General features: G+C 35.9%; 1 protein-coding gene across 7 annotated transcripts in view; it reads left to right on the forward strand.

The window, feature by feature from the left end:
- The window catches only part of PIK3C2G (phosphatidylinositol-4-phosphate 3-kinase catalytic subunit type 2 gamma), a 352,007-nt gene that overhangs the window by 70,586 nt on the left and 262,313 nt on the right, over positions 1 to 19,108 (forward strand). For all 7 annotated transcript variants that reach the window (XM_042991840.1, XM_042991839.1, XM_007072860.3 and 4 more), the window contains 2 exons: positions 2,993 to 3,056; positions 15,418 to 15,540. In XM_042991840.1, the coding sequence (XP_042847774.1) occupies positions 2,993 to 3,056; positions 15,418 to 15,540 (187 nt within the window). The remainder of the gene's footprint in view (positions 1 to 2,992; positions 3,057 to 15,417; positions 15,541 to 19,108) is intronic.

Below are 19,108 nucleotides of genomic sequence, written 5' to 3' on the forward strand. Positions count from 1 at the left end.
GGTTTGGGAAGTTCAAAAGCCATTATTTAACTAAGCTTTCAGCTCCTTTCTCTTATCTTCTTCTTTCAGGACTCCAATGACATGCACATGTTTCTCTTTATGGGGCCCCATGAATCCCATAGACTTTTTTAATTCCTTTTTTATTTTTTTTAATTTTGTTTTTGTTCTTCTGCTTAGGTAATTTCAAATAATCTGTCTTTGAGCTTACTGGTTTTTTCTTCTGCTTGGTCCCTTCTTCTGCTGAAGCTCTATATTGAATTTCAGTTCGGCCATTGTATTTCTTATCTCCAAAACTCTTGTTCTTTTTTTATGTTTTCTATACGTTTATTGGACTTCTCATTGTGTTCTTACATTGTTTTGATGAGTTCATTAAATTGTCTTTCTGTGTTCTCTTATATTTCTCTGAGCATCTTTAGAATAATTATTTTGAATTTTTTGTCAGGCAATTCATGTGGCTCCATGTCTTTGGGGTCAGTTGCTTTAAGTTGACTGTGTTCCTTTGGTGGTGTCATATTTCCCTGACTCTTTATGATCCCTGGAGCCTTGCCTAGATGTCTGGGCCTGGGAAGAAGCAGACTTTATAGGCTGACCTCAGTACAGGATCTTCACCTGCAGGTGAGGCAGACTGGAGCATGCTATGGCTGTGAGTCTAGCGGTGCAGGGCACCAAGTATACAGTCATGTGGAAGACCCAGGTCTGGTGAATGTGATGTCTCCTCAGCTCAGGCCACTGGGGCCTACAACATCTTTAACAAGTGCTGTTGGCATCTTCAGTGGTGTTTCTGGGTCCAGCAGCTAGGGCCCAGGGTAGGCAATGGTTGTTGCTAGAGTTGGTGGCACGCACACATAGAGTTTGGGTGTCAGCTGCAAGTGCCTGTGTAGTGGCAGGGACTGGTTGCAGACATACATATAGTATGGGGGAGGGCAGGGCTGGCAGCAAGGGCTACAACTAACTGTAGGTGCACTGGCACTGTGGGGTCCTGGATGTTGGTATGCACTCCTGTGGCTGCAGTCTCAACTTGGTCATGTGCACAGCAATGGAGGCTATTATGGGATTCAGGCTGGTTAGATACAGGTACACAGCTGGAGCGGCTGGTTGCAAGCAAGCCCAACAGTGTAGGCCAGTCACAGGAAACAGGGCCAGAACCAGGCCCACAAGCATCTGTGGGGGTCCTGGCAATTGGTGTGCATTCCTGTGCCTGCAGTGTCTCCCTAAAACATGTGCATGGCAGTGAAGGCCAGTACAGAAACCAGGCCAAGGGCTTGCAGGTGCACACTTTGGGAACCAGCTGCCAGTGAGCCTTAGGGTGGCAGTGGGTGGGAAAGGGAGCTGGGAGGGACTCAAGCAGCTGCTGTTTGTGAATATGAATACCTGTGTGTGATAGGGGAAGGGAAACGGTGAAATCTGCCTGCGGGTCTGCAGCTGCTGTGTTGGCTGTTGATTTCTCCAGTGGTGAAAGGTACTGGGGCCCTCTGCAGTGCAGGTCACTGGGAACCATAGTAACTCCCCCTACACTGCTGATGCTGGCAGCCCCTTCTTCCTTGTTCCTGGCCGTCTTTACGTATCTCAGCTTTGCTGGTCTCTGTGTAGGGTAAAATCAATGCAGGTCCTTCTTGCAGTGTCCCAAAAGGCTGGGGGAAGCTGCTGGCTCACCTACTGTCCCTTTCCCAGCAAGGGGATTTCCCTATGGACAGTGAGCAGTGCTGGCCTGCAGGATGAGATGATGCAGGCAAAATGAAAGTACCCTCCCATTTTTGTGTGGTTATTCTCAGGGTTTCTTGTTCTACAGTGTTGTCAAAGTTTCTTGCAAGGATTCCTAAGCTCTCCCAGAGCTGTTTTTGTCCATAGATAGTTGTCTAATTGTGAGAATACAGAGATTGGGATCTCGTACTTTGCCATCTTGGAGACCTCCAAGTTGGAGACCTCCAAGACTGCTCTCTGTAATACAATGCTATTCTGCCTTCCCTCCTCAGACTACTTTATGGTGTCATTAAAAGATCACACACTAGATGGCAGGAGCTTTATTTTCAGTTTCACTCTTCCCTGACTTAACTTCCTCTTAGAAGTTGGGCAAATCATACACCTTCATTAGTTTCCAGGGTTTTTTCGATAAAATAAATATAATGCTTAACAGCAAGGTGCTGAGGGTATATATTCTTGAGGGTCTTTTAAGTTTTGTGGTCATATTTTATATAAAAACCCTCCCTTCAATAGCCAAATCTTTCACTATTCTTTTCCTATACCTCCACTGATTTTTTACATGGTCAATGCATTTTGTCTTTGAACTGTCAGATTTAATCCAACTGAAGTGATGATTTAATAAAGGCTGAGAAGGCAGTTATTGTAAAATACATTGGTGTGTCTTTAACACTTTTTGTGTTGTATGATTTGTTCAATTCAGCGGTTTCCAGAAAGAGAAATAGGAAGAGAAAGTCATGATGTTTGGAAAATAATTTTGATTAGTGAAGTAAGAAGAACCTCTGCTTATCTCACATGTATTCCACCTAAGCACAGATAAGGTTGGAGAAATAAGGGAAGCTTAGGGCAAAAAGATACAGAGGTTTGATGCCAAAGACAGACTTATCTATTATAAATATATGTCATTCATTCTGAGAGCAATTCTCTACAAGTGTTTGCATATTTAACAATTCTTGATGTTAGTATTTGTCATTATCTGCTCATAAATCCTTTCATAACTTACATTTTGAAGTAAGAATAGTTTGATATTATGAACAGTCTTTGAGAGGTTTGGTTAATTTGTCATGGATTTCTTTGGAGTTCTAAAGTTTTCAGATATGTCTGTAGGCTATCAAGTTACATAAAGTTTATAAACATCCTTCCGAAATGGTTTTTAAAACCGTGTCAGTAGCAATCCTTTTTAAACCATGTCTGCTATAGAATCATGGACAAAACAGAACTTATGATAAATATGCTAAAGTTAATATAAGTTTTCTTACCCACTTTTAGACAAAGTCATTTTTTTTCTTTCCAGACAGTGCCTCTCAACAGTAATCAAAAAATATGACTTCCACCTGAAATGCCTATTGAAAACCCAGGTATTAACTTTTGTTACTTCATCTATCAATTCAGTAAGTATTTATTAACCATAAAAAAATTTTGCAATTTTCTGAAGACACAAAGATGAATAAAGTAGAATGTCAATATCTGAGCAGCTTTCATTCTATTGTGGCAAAACACACAAGTAAATAGATGTGTATGAATAATGTGTCATAGGTACTGTGAATGTGAAAGACCTATGTGTATACAGGACACAAAAGAAAGTTATCAATTTTACCTATTTGATCTGAATGTTGAAAAATGAGTATGCCAACTAAGGCACATGGTGAAAGAAGGTGGGGAGTGGGGATAACTTTTAGTGAAGAACAACATAAAGAGAAGCAGTTAGGAAAAGCCTAGAATGATTAGAAAACTGTATGAAATTTGGAATGGCTACAACTAGGGTTCAGTTTGAGAGACTGGAAAGAGACCAGATAAAAGGGGCAAACAGGGGCCAACTTATGTAGGATCCTAAGGACACTTTATGGACAATTTAAGGATTTTCTAATTTATCAGCTGATGACATAGAGCCATTATGCAAGGCAACAGAATGACAGATAGGTGACTAGAGGAGCACTTCATTAGCCCAAAGAGATGATGAGGGTATTGACAAAAACTCTACAATAGTGGTGGTCAGGAGGGGACAAATTCATAATATATGAAAATGTGCAATTTATATGATTTGGTGAAAGACTATGAGTAAAACAAAAGAAGAGGGTGTCTAGAATACCTCCACATTCCTGGCTGCCAACCGACTACATAGAGACATCAGTTTATTAAAATAGCAGAAAGGAGAAGCTAGCTTGGCAAGGAAATATGATGGACTTAGCCCAAGATTACTGAGATTTGGTCACCAACTGGGCATCAAAGTTGTGGTCACCATTAGGCAGACCATATCTTATAGCTTATTCTTCCAGGGAAGGGTTAAATCTTCCACAGATAAAACATGCTGTGATTATAGAAAATTGTGTAAATACAGTGTTTTAAAACAAGTGAGGATTTATTTTTCCATTAAATAATTGACTCCTGATATATATGAAAAGATAAAGACCCTAAGTAACTATTCCTAATATTAATTAGCAGAAGATTCTGAAAATAATAAATACTTCTGGATAGATACCAAACTCATGTGAATTCCACATAAATATTTAAAGACATGATGATGACAAATACACAACTCATATTCCCTCGCAAAATGTAATCCTATCACTCTAATTCCATTTTTCTTTCTTGAGTCTGGCTTAAATATGTAAATTTAAAATGTGAAATGTGAAAGAAATTCACAGAAGATTGGTTTGAGTCTCATAAAAGTGTCATAATTAGTACTTCTTTCAGCTTGATTCTTCACCTTTGTGATAGTCATTCTTTTGAGTGTAGAATTTGAAATTTACCAGGTACACAAGGCAGACGAAGACTTCATTCCTAGATCATTTATGTCTCTTCACTATATATAGATATACTTTTGAGGTTATGATAGCCTACTTATGATGACTGGTAATTATCTAAATGTCTCAGTACTGCTCATGTATCACAGATGCCTTTTTATACATACACACATGCACACAAATTGTTGAGAATCTGTAAAGTTCTTAATTTCCAAGAAGTTTCTAACTCTTATACAAAGCCTCCAATATTTCCACTTTGAAAGAATCCATTGATTATTGTAAATTTTTTCAGTATGACTTGAAAGTTGGCAAAACATCAAATAATTACTGTCTTTACATTAACACAGGCAAATAGTTATCATCACCCACATCTGACTTATCTTGTAAATAGGCCACAGTGTCTGTGATTTTCCAGATGAACTCCTTCCAAAACAATGATCTTTTTAAATGTGATTCTTCCTATGAGGCATCACTAGCAAATATCTGAGAAATGAGGACAGACTGCGGTACTTCTATTTATTTGACAACTGCATTAAGTAATATTTCATCAATGTCAAAAATAGTGCCAACATGAACAATGTTTTTTTTATATTTCCCAAACTTGGATTATTAAACAATTTTTTTAAAAAAATAGAAAACATGCAGGCTGAATAAATATGACACAGATATTATTGAATAATATGGGTAATTTAAATTTTCAAATATTTTCTTTCCCCAGCCATGGTCATTTAACATATTTTAGATTTTATTGATTTCACTTTGGGGGCCCTGATTATTATGTTTGCTAAGTAGCTAATTTTGTAAGCAATTTACATAGAACTTTTATTTTGGGCATTTTATTCCTCTCTTCTATGCCACTAATATCCAGAAAGGTATGGAACGTTTTCTATATTCATTCTATATTCTGTGTTCATCTCTAATATTTCAGACAAATTAAGAATAAAAGAAAAAGAATTTCTCCCCTAAGGTATTACTTAATGCTTACTTAGCTTACTTAGCTTACTTAATGTTAATTAGTGAACTATTTATTCACTAGAATCAAGAGAAATAGAAATCTGGAGTGCCTGGGTGGCTCAGTTGGTTAAGCATCTGACTCGATTTCATCTCAGGTCATGATTTCACAGTTTGTGGGTTCAAGCCCCATGTCAGGCTCTGCACCAACAGTATGGAGCCTGCTTGGGATTCTTTCTCCCTCTCTCTCTGCCTCTCCCCTGCTGTCTCTCACTCTCTCAAAAAAAAAAAAAAAAAGAGAGAGAGAGAGAGAAATAGAAAACAAAACCATACTCTGAAGTTGCTGATGATCTAGTTGGAAAGACAGCATATTCATAAATAATGTACATAGAGTGGTATATATACAAAGCAAAACAGTGAAAAAAACAAGATTTCAATCTAGGTGCAAGAATCAACTTCTGATTCAAAGTTGCTTCTTCCTAGTAGCTTCTAATGCACTGTCTCCAAAATTTTTATTACAGTGCCAAATAGGACCTTTTAACAAAGTTAGCAATCCTTATTACTGATGACAAGCTTATACTAGAATCTAATAACTGATGAACTAATTATAAACTGATAAATGTGGATTGAGAAAAATCTACTCATGCTTTAAAATATGGTTTGTCTTCATGAAACATCTGCTTGGTCTAAAAAGAGCTAAAAACCTCCAAACACTTTATCATCTAGCTCATGACACAGAAAGAGTACAAACTAGATAACCAGAATGGCACCTCTATTTTTCAGGTTTAAGTAACTAAATGAGTAACACAGAATAATAATTATCTCACACTTTCCCCTCCCTAAGACCTAAATCCAACAGTATTCAGTTTCTAGACAGAAGCTAAAAATTCCACATGTAAGTAGAAATAAAGGGGGCACATAAGGATCTTCTGTATTTGGCTTTATTAGAACTGAAGCTCTTTTAGTAACAAGCAGACCTAATCCAAATTGTTGGATTTTTAAAAGTGCCAAATTCAAACATAATTTGTTTTTTAAATGCTTATTTATTTTTGAGAGAGAGAGGAAAAAGAGAGAATGCAAGTACATGAACGGGGGAGGGACAGAGAGAGGAAGACAGAGATTCCCAAGCAGGCTCCACACTGTCAGTGCAGAGCCCAAGGTGAGGCTCGAACTCATGAACCATGAGATCATGACCTGAATGAAAATCAAAGTCAGATGTTTAACCAACTGAGCCATCCAGGTACCCCTCAAACATAATTTAAACAGAGTGGCAGTAAGGACAGAATTTAGGTACAGAGACTCCAAAGTCAGATAGCAGTATATGCCAACCCTACACTAAAGAAAGTTTTTATTCAACTTTCTTAGAGTTCATATTATTCATCACTAGAGTGAATTTAATAAAATATGACAATGATATTTTTAAAATTAATAAAAACATATGAGATATGTTTAATATAATATAGTGGCTGGAAGATAAAACGTGTTCAGGTAAAGATAAGTACAAGTGTTAGTTTAGTGCTATTAGAGTGATTATTTTTAAAGTTATATATTTTGGGGGCTGATTATGGTAAGTTTTTATTGCTAAAGTAGAGGACTGAGTAGGATTCAGAAGAAAGAAGAAAAATGTCACAAAACCGATTTGTATTCAACATAGAATAGAAGAAGTGGGAAAAGAACAAAAAATCGTAAGAAGAAAATAGGACAAAATGAATAGGTAACAAGAACCTGGTTAAAGGTTACAAAAGAAGAAGTCAAGGAGATGAAGGAGATAAAGTCAGGTCACAAGAAAAATAAAACACAATTGCAGAATTGGAAACTACCCTAGCAGAAATAAAGGGCATAGTGAAACTACTAAAAGTCAAACCTATTATGTATAGGACATTTTCAGACTTAAGGAAGCAAAAAATGAAAAACTGAAAATAGATCTCCAATAAGGAAAATAATCACTAGCCAACATAATTTGTATTCCAAGTGAGATCAAAAGCATTGAAGGATTTTGCCAAAGGAATAACATGATCTGACATTTTATTTGGGATGTGTGCAGTGAATTATATAATACATGAGGAACATTTAATAATACATATACAAACTAAAGAATAATACCTGAGCAGGAATTCTTATTAAACAGTAAGTTTAGGAACAAAATATTGCCGGTATCATAGGATCTGCCCGTGTGCCACTTTATATCTCTTTTCTCTACATGAGAGGTATCCTTTGGTGAGAAGTGTTTTGTAGGTTTTGTTTTCACCATTTTACCTTTTCACATTACCACCAAAGGATATCTATGCATTCATTAGAAATATACATTTTAGCTTTCCTTTTTAATGTCTCCATAAGTGGAATAAAACTATATGTACTTTTTGAGCCATATAACTTTTGCTCATTGTTTTTCAGATTTATCCACCTTGTCCTATGTGGTTTTGATTTGTTTTCATTGATATATGGTATTCAATTAGCTCAAAGAACCTCAATTTATTTATCTAATCCACTGTTGATGTACACCTGAGCTAATATCAAGAATTTTTCTAGGGTATATACCTAGGGTCATAGACACTTTTTAATAGGGTCACACATATTTCATAACAGATGAGAGTTCCCATTGCCCCATCTTCTCACTATGTGGTATAGTTCAACTTTTTAAATTTTTGCTTAAATGGGGAGAGAGTTAAGATGTGGAGTAGGAGAAGGACCTTATGCTTGCTATGTCTCTTGAACACAGCTAGATAACTATCAAATCATTCTGAACACCCAGGAAATTGATCTGAGGACTGAGAGAACAAACTGCACAACTAGAAGGAAAAAAAAAGGTCACACTGTGGAATGTAGGAGGTGTGGAGATACGATTTGGGGGAGAAAGGAATCACAGGTGCTGTGCAGGGAAGGGAGCCCTGATCATGGAGAGAGGGGAGAGAAGGAATGAGAGAGAAAGATAAAGCAGCATGCAGGGATTGCACAAGAAAAACACTTCCCCAAAACAATGCTGACTGAGAAAATGAGAGGGACTGATTATCGCAAGATTTTACAAGCAGCAGAGCTAAAAGTCTGAAGTTTTAGAAGCCTGTGCCATTGCCAGAGTCAAGCATGGCAGGCATAGGGGGATCCTGTGGAGAATGAGTGCAGAGGCCCAGGAGTGGACAGCATGCTCTGAGGATCTCCTGGATCATTCTGGGAGAGACAGTTCCCCTTCTTGCAGTACATTTGGAAGAGGCAGCACTGCCTCTCAGGACAAAAAAGCTAGTGGGTGCCACGGAGCTGCTTCATTCACTAGCATACAAGCAGAGACACCTGCTGAGGGCAGCTAACCTGGATGCTGGCTGTTTTGCTATGCTTTACCATAAAAATCCAAGTCCCTGCCAGTCGTACAACTGCTTTTCTGAGAGAAACCATTATCAGCCACAAGGGAGTGAGACCCTCCCCTAGGGTATCAGCACAAGTTTGCCCCACACTAAGTCCCTAAAATCTGGAGTTTTGAAACCCAGCCACTCATCTGAGTTAAAACAGAGGAACAGTGCACCAACAGGCCTTGAGACAGATCAAACATAGGGTGAAGGCAGGGATCTGACAGAAGCCTGGGTCACAAGGGGAGAGATTGTTCCCCCTTCTGTGAAGACCTCCTCAACAGCGGTGGGCACGAAATACCCTCCCTGGGGAAGAGAGTGGGCTGATGCCATTGTTTACCCCTCTTATCAGTACAGCAAACTTTAGGGAGCAGTACAGCACACACAGTGGAGGATTGAGCCACTTACTGCAAGACCTACCCCCTGGCACTCTGCAGGTGGCTTTTTTACTAGGGCAAGTCTGATTGAGAGCCAGAGCAGCAGGGGGCCCCTCCCCAGAAGACCAGCACAAACCTCCCATATGCACCAGATCTACTGATCATAGAGTGCTGCAAAGCTTCAGCTCTAGTGGAAACGGGACCAGGCACAGGCTTTCCTGATACACAAAAGATAGAGTCCTAGAGAAAATTCCAAGATGGAGGAATTCATCCCAAAAGAAAGAACAAGAACATATGGCCAGGGAGTTAATCAAAACAGATATAAGTATTATGTTGGAACCAGAATTTAAAGCAATGATCATAAAATACTAGCTGGTCTTGAGAAACAGAAGAAGCCAGAGAGACCCTTTACTGCAGTGATAAAAGACCTAAAAACTAGTTAGCCAAAATAAAAAGTGCTGTAACTGGGACGCAAAACCAGAAGTGCTATAACTGGGATGCAAAACCGACTGGCTTAGTGACTCCAAGGATGGAAGAAGCAGAGGAACAAATAAGTGATATAGAAGATAAAATTATGGAAAATAATGAATCTGAAAAGAAGAGATTAAGAAAAATTATGGATTATGAATGTAGACTTAGAGAACTCAGTAACACCATAAAGCATAATAACATTCATATCATAGGAGTCCCAGAAGAAGAGAGGGGAAAAAGGGGCAGAAAGTTTATTTGAGCAAATTATAGCTGAAAACTTCCCTAATCTGGGGAAAGAAACAGACATCCAAATTCAGGAGGCACAGAAAACTCCCATCAAAATCAACAAAACCAGCCAACACCAAAACATTTTGTAGTAAAATTTGCAAAATACTGAGGTAAAGAAAAACACCTGAAAGCAGCAAGGGAAAAGAAATCCCTAACCTACAAGGGAAGACAAATCAGGTGAACAGCAGATCTATCCACAGAAACTTGCCAGAAAGGAGTGGCATAATATATTCAACATACTAAATGGAAAAAATATACAGCCAAAAATGTTTTATCCAGCAAGACTGTCATTCAAAATATAAGGAGAGATAAAGAGTTTCCCAGAAAAACAAAAACTAAAGGAGTTCATGAACACTAAACAGCCCTGCAAGAAATATTAAAGGAGACACTTTGAGTGGGAAAGAAAGATCAAAAGCAATAAAGCCTAGAAAGGAACAGAGGAAATCTCGAGAAACCACTTTACACTAAATGGCTCTAAATTCATATCTATCAATAATCACCCTGACTGTAAATGGACTAAATGTTCTAATCAAAAGACAAAGGGTATCAAAATGGCTAAACACACACACACACACACACACACACACACACACACACACACAAACCCAAGACCCATCTATATGCTGCCTACAAGAGACTCACTTAGACATAAAGACACCTATAGATTGAAAGCGAGGGCATGAAGAAACATTTATCATACTTATATGTTAAAAGAAGGCTGGAGTGGTAACACTTATATCAGACAAACTAGATTTTAAAGCAAAGACTATAAAAAGAGATGAAGAAGAGCACTATATCATAATAAAGGGGAATATCCAACAAGAGATGTAACACTTGTAAATATTTATGCCCCCAAATTAAAACACCTAAATATATAAATCAATTAATAACAAACATAAAGGAAGTCATTGATAATAATACAACAATAGTTGGAGATTTTTAACACCCCACTTACAGTAATGGACATATCATCTAAACAGAATATCAACAAAGAAACAATTGGTTTGACTCATACACTGGACCAGATGGGATTTAACAGATACATTCAGAACATTTCAACCTAAAGCAGCAGAATACACATTCTTTTCAAGCGCACATAGGACATTCTCCAGAATAGATCCCATACCAGGTCACAAATCAGGCCTCAACAAATACAAAGAGATTAAGATCATACCATGCATATTTTCTGAACACAACACTATGAAACTTGAAGCCAACCACAAGAAAAAATTTGGAAAAACCACAAATACATGGAGGTTAAAAAACATGTTACTAAAGAATGAATAGGTCAACCAGAAAATTTAAGAACTTAAAAATTACATGGAAACAAATGAAAATGAAAACATGACAGTCCAGAATCTCTGGGATGCTGCAAAGGCCGTTGTAACAGGGAAGTGTATAGCAATACAGATCTACCTCAGGAAGCAAGAAAAGTGTCAAATACAAAACCTAACATTACACCTAAAGGAGCTATAAAAGAAACAGTAAATAAAGCCTAAAGCCAGCAGAAAAAAGGGAAATAATAAAGATTAGAGCAGAAATAAGTGATACAGAAACAAACAAACACCAGTAGAAGAGATCAAGGAAACTAAGAAATGGTTCTTTGAGAGGATTAATAAAATTGATAAACCCCTAGCCAGACTTTTCAAAAAGAAAATGTACCCAAAAAATTAAAATCATGAATGACAGAAAAGAGATCACAACCAACACCACAGAAATACAAACAATAATAAGAGAACATTATGAAAAATTATATGCCAACAAATTGAGTAAACTGTAAGAAACAGACAAATTCCCAGAAATATACAAAACTGAATACCAAAACTGAAACAAGAAGAAATGGAAAATTTGAACAGACCCACAATCAGCAGAGAAATTGAATCAGTAATCAAAAATCTCCCAAAAAAAAAAGTCCAGGGCCAAATGCCTTTACAGGGGAATTCTACCAATCATTTAAAGAAGGGTAAATACATACTCTTTTCAAGCTATTCCAAAAAAGTAAAAATGGAAAGAAAACTTCCAAATTCATTCTACAAAGCTAGTATGACCTTGAGTCAAAAATCAGACAAAGACCCAACTAAAAAAGAAAATTACAGGCCAATATCCCTGATGAACATGGATGCAAAAATTCCCAAGAAGATACTAGCAAATCTAATCCAACATTACATTAAAAGTGTTATTTTCCACAATCAAGTTGGATTTATTCCTGGGCTGCATGGGTGCTTTAATATTTGCAAACAAATTAATGTGATACACCACCTTAATAAAAGACAGAATGAGAAACATATGATCTTCTCAATAGATGCAAAAAAAGCATTTGACAAAATACAGCATCCATCCTTGAAAAAAAAAAAAACCTTAACAAAGTAGAGATAGAGGGAACTTACCTCAACATCATAAAACCATATATGAAGATCCACTACTAATATCATCCTCAATGGGGAAAAACTGAGAGCTTTTCCTCTGCAGTCAGGAAAAAGACAGGGATGTCCACTCTCACCATTGTTATTTAACATAGTACTGGAAGTCCTAGCCTCAGCAATCAGACAACAAAATGACGTAAAAGGCATCCAAATTGGCAAGAAAGAAGTTAAACTTTTCACTATTTTCAAAAGACATGATACTCCAGGTAGAAAATCTGAAAGACTCCACCAAAAAAAATTGCTAGAATTGATAAACTAATTCAGCATAGTCACAAGATACAAACTCAATGCACAGAAATCTGTTCCATTTCTACATACCAATAATGAAGAAGCAGAAATAGAAATCAAGGAATCAATCCTATTTACAACTGCACCAAAAACCATAAGATATCTAGGAATAAACCTAACCAAAAAGGTAAATGATCTGTACTCCGTAAATTATAAAACACTGATGAAAGATATTGAAGATGACACACAGAAATAGAAAAACATTCCATGCTCATGGACTGGAAGAACAAATATTGTTAAAATAATTTTATTACCCAAAGCAATCTAGATATTTAATGCAATCCCTATCCAAATACTACCAGCATTTTTGCAAAAAAAAAAAAAAAATAGAACAAACAATCCTAAAATTTGTATGGAACCCCAAAAGACAAAGTAGTGTTGAAAAAGAAAACCAAAACTGGAGGCATCATGATTCCAGACTTCACTCTGTATTACAAAGCTGTAATCATCAAAACAGTACGGTTGGTACTGGCACAAAAAAACATGGCACAAAAAACAGACACAAAGATCAGTGGAACATAATACAGAACCCACAAATGGACTCACAAATGTATGGTCAATTAATCTTTGACAAAGCAGGAAAAAATGTCCAATGGAAAAAGGCAGTCTCTTCAACAAATGGTGTTGGAAAAACTGAACAGCAACATGCAGAATGATGAATCTGGAGCACTTTCTTACACCATACACGAAAATAAATTCGAAATTGATGAAATGCCTACATGTGAGACAGGAAACCATAAAACTCCTAGAGGAGAACACAGGCAGCATCCTCTTTGACCTCGGCTGGAAAAACTTCTGACTAGACACGTCTCTGGAGGCAAGGGAAGCAAAAGCAAAAATGAACTACTGGGATTTAATCAAGATAAAAACCTCTACAGTGTAGGAAACAATCAACAAAACTAAAAGGCAGCCAATGGAAAGGGGAAAGATATTTGCAAATGACGTATCTGCTAAAGGGTTAGTATCCAAAATCTATAAAGAACTTACCGAATTCAGCACCCCAAAAAGCAAATAATCCAGTTAAGAAATGGGCAGAAGATATGAATAGACATTTTTCCAAAGAAGACATACAGATGGCCAATATACACATGAAAATATGCTCAACATTTCTCATCATCAGGGAAATATAAATCAAAACCACAATGAGGTACAACCTCACACCTGTTAGAAGGGCTGAAATTAACAACACAAGAACAGTGGGTGTTGGCAAGGATGGGGAGAAAGGGGAACCCCCTTATACTCTTGGTGGAAATGCCAACTGGTACAGGACCATGGAAAATGGTTGGAGGTGCCTGAAAAAGTTAAAAATAGAACTACTCTACAACCCAGCAATTGTACTACTAGGTGTTTACCCAAAGGATACCAAAATATTGATTCAAAGGGGGAAGTTAAGAAAGGGGTATATATGGAGCTGAAATCTCTGAATAAATCCCGGACATTGGATAGACTGTCACCTGTAAACAGTGAGAGAAGAAAAACAATGCCTACAGACCAAGAGAGCTTTTGAGAAAGCCTCTCTCTACCCAGGAGCTTTGAGTGAGGAAATGATTACCTGAAAAATTGTCTGGGTATCTGTGAAGTATTAATTTACACGATAGTAAGAATTTATGCCAAAAAATTGTGCCAGAATATAGTGACTATTTTGGACACAGGCAGAAGCAAATGCAAAACCACTATAAGGGAACACTTTTCTAAACTCCAAAACCATGGAGTTTCCTCTAATATATACACACAAATAAATACGTGCTGGTAAAAGGGGAATAATCAGCTTAAAATTTACAAATCCTATGATGGCTGATCCATCATATGAGAGATTCTTCAGATATGAAGCATATATTTGCACTGGATTTCAGGAGACATTAAGGCTAGATTTGAGCATATTTTTTCATAGAGGTGATACCTGGACAAGATTTGGTATGATTGTCCTAAGAAAATATATAAGAAGGAAAAATGGAAAGCTTGTTATGTTAACATTTCAGAACATCTAATATTTAGATGGAAAAGGGAGTTTGGATCACAAATGGAGTACACAAAGTACTGAGACCTAAGCCATAATAAGACTGTAGTTTAATGTACATAAAGTAAAGGTAGTTGATGTTACTAGAAAATTTTAGCCTGAAAAAAAAGAAGAGAAGGGAAACATGACAATCATTTTCATGTATTTGATGGCTGTTCAAGTGAAAAGGTAATTAGCTTTACTGTAAGTACCTCTGGAATGATAAGTTGGAATAAATGGTTGCAAACTTAGAGACATTCATCTTGATTCAATATGAGAAAAATCTTTGTAAAAATTACTTGTTCAAAAATTGATAGACTGTCCTGTCGGTAGAGAATTCTTCCACATTACAGGTATGCAAGCAGTCATGAATGTTCTATTACACAGGAGTTTGCTAAATTCTTTCTATCTCTGTGACTCTTTGAGTTAGTGAATACTGACAAGAATGCAGCTTTGTTATTTTATGTGCTATATTCCAAGCTTATCTCAGGAAATATTTGATGTAACATAGACTCTGAAAGAGCAGCATTCTAGTACTTTAGATATTAATCATATCTTAAAATTATTTTGAACATTGGAGAAGATTGATGACAAATTTTTCTCCTCTGCATTGTTCTGGAAGACAAAACAAAACAAAAGAACATATCATTCCCTCCCACTGTCATTTAGCTGTTCTGGAGAATCATATTGAGTTCACATAAATAAAATAACTGGCTTTTTCCACATGAACTACTCATAAATTTTTCTTTTCCATGTTATAATTGAGTAGTTGTGTTTTCTTAATCTGGTAAAGACTTAAAATGCATCCGAATTAAATTGCATTTTCTTATTTTTCATCCATAGCAAAATGTAGATAATATTATTGAAGAAGTAAAAAATATATGCGGTGTTCTGGGGTGTGTGGAGACCAAACAAATTACAGATGCTGTAAATGAACTAAATCTGACTCTTCAGAGAAATGCAGAGGTAAATATACTCATTTATTAGACAGTAATTATTTTAAACCTGAGTTCAATAATTAAGAAGAGTGAAAGAATTTTGCCTACTGTGTGTGTGTGTCTGTGTATGTGCGCATAAATATTTCAATCATTTGGGGGTAATGGAAACTTGATTCTATTATACCAAATAGATTATTATACCAAAAGGATTCAATTAAATTAAAAGGAAATTTCTTACACCTTTGAAGTTTGTAACTGCAATGTATCTTCCAAGTGAGACTCAAATCAATCCTACTATCCTACCTAGAGGAAACAATTATATAACATTCACAGACAAGTGTTTGTATAGACTATTAATGGCTTTCATGTGCACCAGTATATTCAGGAGCAAGCATCCATGCTTATGTGGACAAGCACACATATAGGAAAGACCAGTTTTTTGTGGTATCTTTTGCTGAATTTGCAGTGCATACTGCTTATATATAATGCATTAATACCATTTTTTTCCAGTTAAAAAAAATAAGTATTATATGTTTTTTTTAATCTCAGAAATCTAATATAGAATTACAGGTGTGATTATTGCCCAAGAAAAAGATTAGGAAATCTGGTCACAATAATCCATTCAATCTTGTTATTAGTTTAACAAATGATGAAGAAGATATGATGATGATAATAACTAATACTTGATAGTACACTGCAATAATAGTTTCACTTATTTATTACTTCATTTCATTTCACTTTTATTTCATTTCAGTTCATCCTCCCAACAATACACCATGAAGTGGTGTTTTAATGTTAATTTTATTATTAAAATCAGATGCTTAGAATGCTCATGTACAGAGGATTAATAAGTGGCCAAATAGAGATTTGAAACTAGGCCTCTTCCTCAATATATGTGAAACTTAATAAGAAAGAATGATTACATTCATTCTTTACCTGAAGGGAAAGGAACAGCACAGATTATATTACCTTGAATATGCCAACCTTGAAATTTCAAAAAGACTGATTTAGAAAGTGGACAATTATATTAATATATATAAATCATTATCATTGGTTCAAATGTTGGATTTTCTGTGTCTTATTTTAATTAGAACTTATTTTTGTAATTATAGAGTAATAATGAATATAGAAATTTGAATACCTTGTTTGCATTACATATAGGGACAGTGATGACTCAGGAGCAGTGGAATCATCCTATCAAAAAATTTTCCAGATAAACATTCATTAAAAGCTAAAATTACAAAGCATGAAGAAGTCAAAATTTAAACAATATAATCAATAAATATCAAAATTCGATGTCTGAAATTAATATGTGTTCATTTCCTTACATTTTTCTTAATGGGAAAATATCTACTCTTACACCTTCCAATAGAAGACAATGAAGTACCTATATAGTCTCCAAAGCTGTTTTTGTATGTACATATTAATATCCATGGTCTTCAGAAAAGACAACAAGGTAAAAAATTTGAAGTGATCACATTTAATCTGGTCATATTTTTCTGTTCTGTGTTAGAGTGGGAAGATTCCACATAGTCGCCAAAAGCCTATCATCAGTATGTTGTGAAAATAAATATTTTGATAAACTCAAAAACTTAAGAATTATATGATGCTAAGAAGGACATTTCAAGGATATCCTTTCCGAGATAACAAGGTAGTGAGAGTTAACTTTCAATAAGCAACTAATTTCTCTTAGAGTATCACATTTGGGAGACATTACAAGCACCTAGAGCTGGCAATAAAATACAAAGAGCTTAGGGTCATGCAAATATGATTTGAACTCAATATCTACCAGTTTTTAGCTGAACATCCTTCGGAAAATTAATTCATATCTCTGCGTTTCAGCTTTCCTCACTGCATAAATAAACAAACAAACAAACAAACAGCAGAATCTACAGGGTTCCTGTGTTACAAATAATGTTAATAAAGGTCCAAATGATAGTGTTTCTTGCATAAGTCATTATTATTACTGAAGGTAGTAGGAATGGTGCTGGTGGTACTTTTTGAGATTCCTCCCCATATAGCCGACATGAAGGTTTTAATTCACACAAGCACCACGTAGGTCATTTTCTCACGACTATTGATTATAGCCAGCATCATGACAAATGTGAACCTTTGCCAGAGGAGACCACATGCATGAATGTGAACACATGTCTTTCCATCTGCTAAGACCACTTGGTTGTGCTTCAATGTTTATGTTCGGCTCTCAGTGAATCAATACAAACAAATAACTGATCAAAGAATGAGGAAAATCTCATTTTAGGATAAAGCACTTCAAATGCCGTTAAAAATATTACAAGATACAAAAGCTTTATCTTAAAACATTCATTTTTGAAAACTCCCTAAAAGAACAAAAATGGCAATTTTCTCAGAAATGTCAAATTTTCAATATAGCTGAAGCCAAAAGAATCCTTCAAAGAGAAAGTGAATCCTAGGAAAACTGAACAATTATAATTCTTATGAAAAGCTCATAATCACATTTCACCTATCTTATATACTTATGAGCACTAACTTATATGTGATTACTCACACATAGAAATAAACAGTTGACAATTACCAGTTTTATTTCATATATGTCAATGGGAAAAACAGACAGTTTAAAACCCTTAGTAAACAGATTCTAGGGGTGCCTGGGTGGCTCAGTTAAGCATCCAACTCGATCTCAGCTCAGGTCTCGATCTCAAGGTCGTGAGTTCAAGCCCTGAGCTCGGCTCTATCCTGGGCATGGAACCTACTTTAAAAATAAATAAATAAAAATAAAATAAACAGATTATACTTATTCTGAGCACACTTTAAAAGTTCACTTATTCTACATCACCTTCATTCAAACATGTTCACCTCTTTCTCCATCTTAATCGAAGAGCCCACCTATATATAAGAATGCTAGCACAAACAGTAAGTACATATTTTCAGAATTTGTGCAGTAACCAACTGCAGTTAACAATGCCAAAGTACCTCAGTCTGTCTAACCACCATGAACCTAAGATTAAAAAAATACTGAGAAAAATGAATCTTCTGCCAACAAACTCAAATTTGAAAAGCTTTCCTTTCCCTTGGCTGCCTTTTTTGGTCAACTTGCAAGAGACTATTTCCTGCCATACAGAGAAGTAATGAGGTATTTATTAAATGTAAGTTTTGGCAAGATGATGAATTATATCACAAATGCAGTTTATAGTCTTATTCAGCACTGGAAACAATTTTCCATCCTTCAAAATTCTATTCCAGAATCTCACATAATATATTTCCATTACATGTTCATACAATAAATGAAACACAAAGAGAAAAATATGGTCTTACACATTGTGCTGTAGGTGGATGTCATGGTGATTTTAAAATACAAGTTTATATTTCTGAAATAAATTGAATTCTAGTTAAGTCAGGCTAACATCTTTAATGGTCTCATCCACATGGGTGAGGTGAAGATCTTATGTGCAATTATTAAGCCTAGTGGTGTAAACTACACTCAGATGAAATATTATACTTAAGAGAAATGCTTCTGAAAAGGTTCACGTGAACAATGCTTTTAAGTGAAAAAGCTATATATAAATTTAATTAAATTTTAAACATGATACAAGTGTTTTCTTTCAAAAGGAATATTG

Source organism: Panthera tigris, chromosome B4, assembly GCF_018350195.1.
Source record: "Panthera tigris isolate Pti1 chromosome B4, P.tigris_Pti1_mat1.1, whole genome shotgun sequence".
Classification (NCBI taxonomy): domain Eukaryota; kingdom Metazoa; phylum Chordata; class Mammalia; order Carnivora; family Felidae; genus Panthera; species Panthera tigris.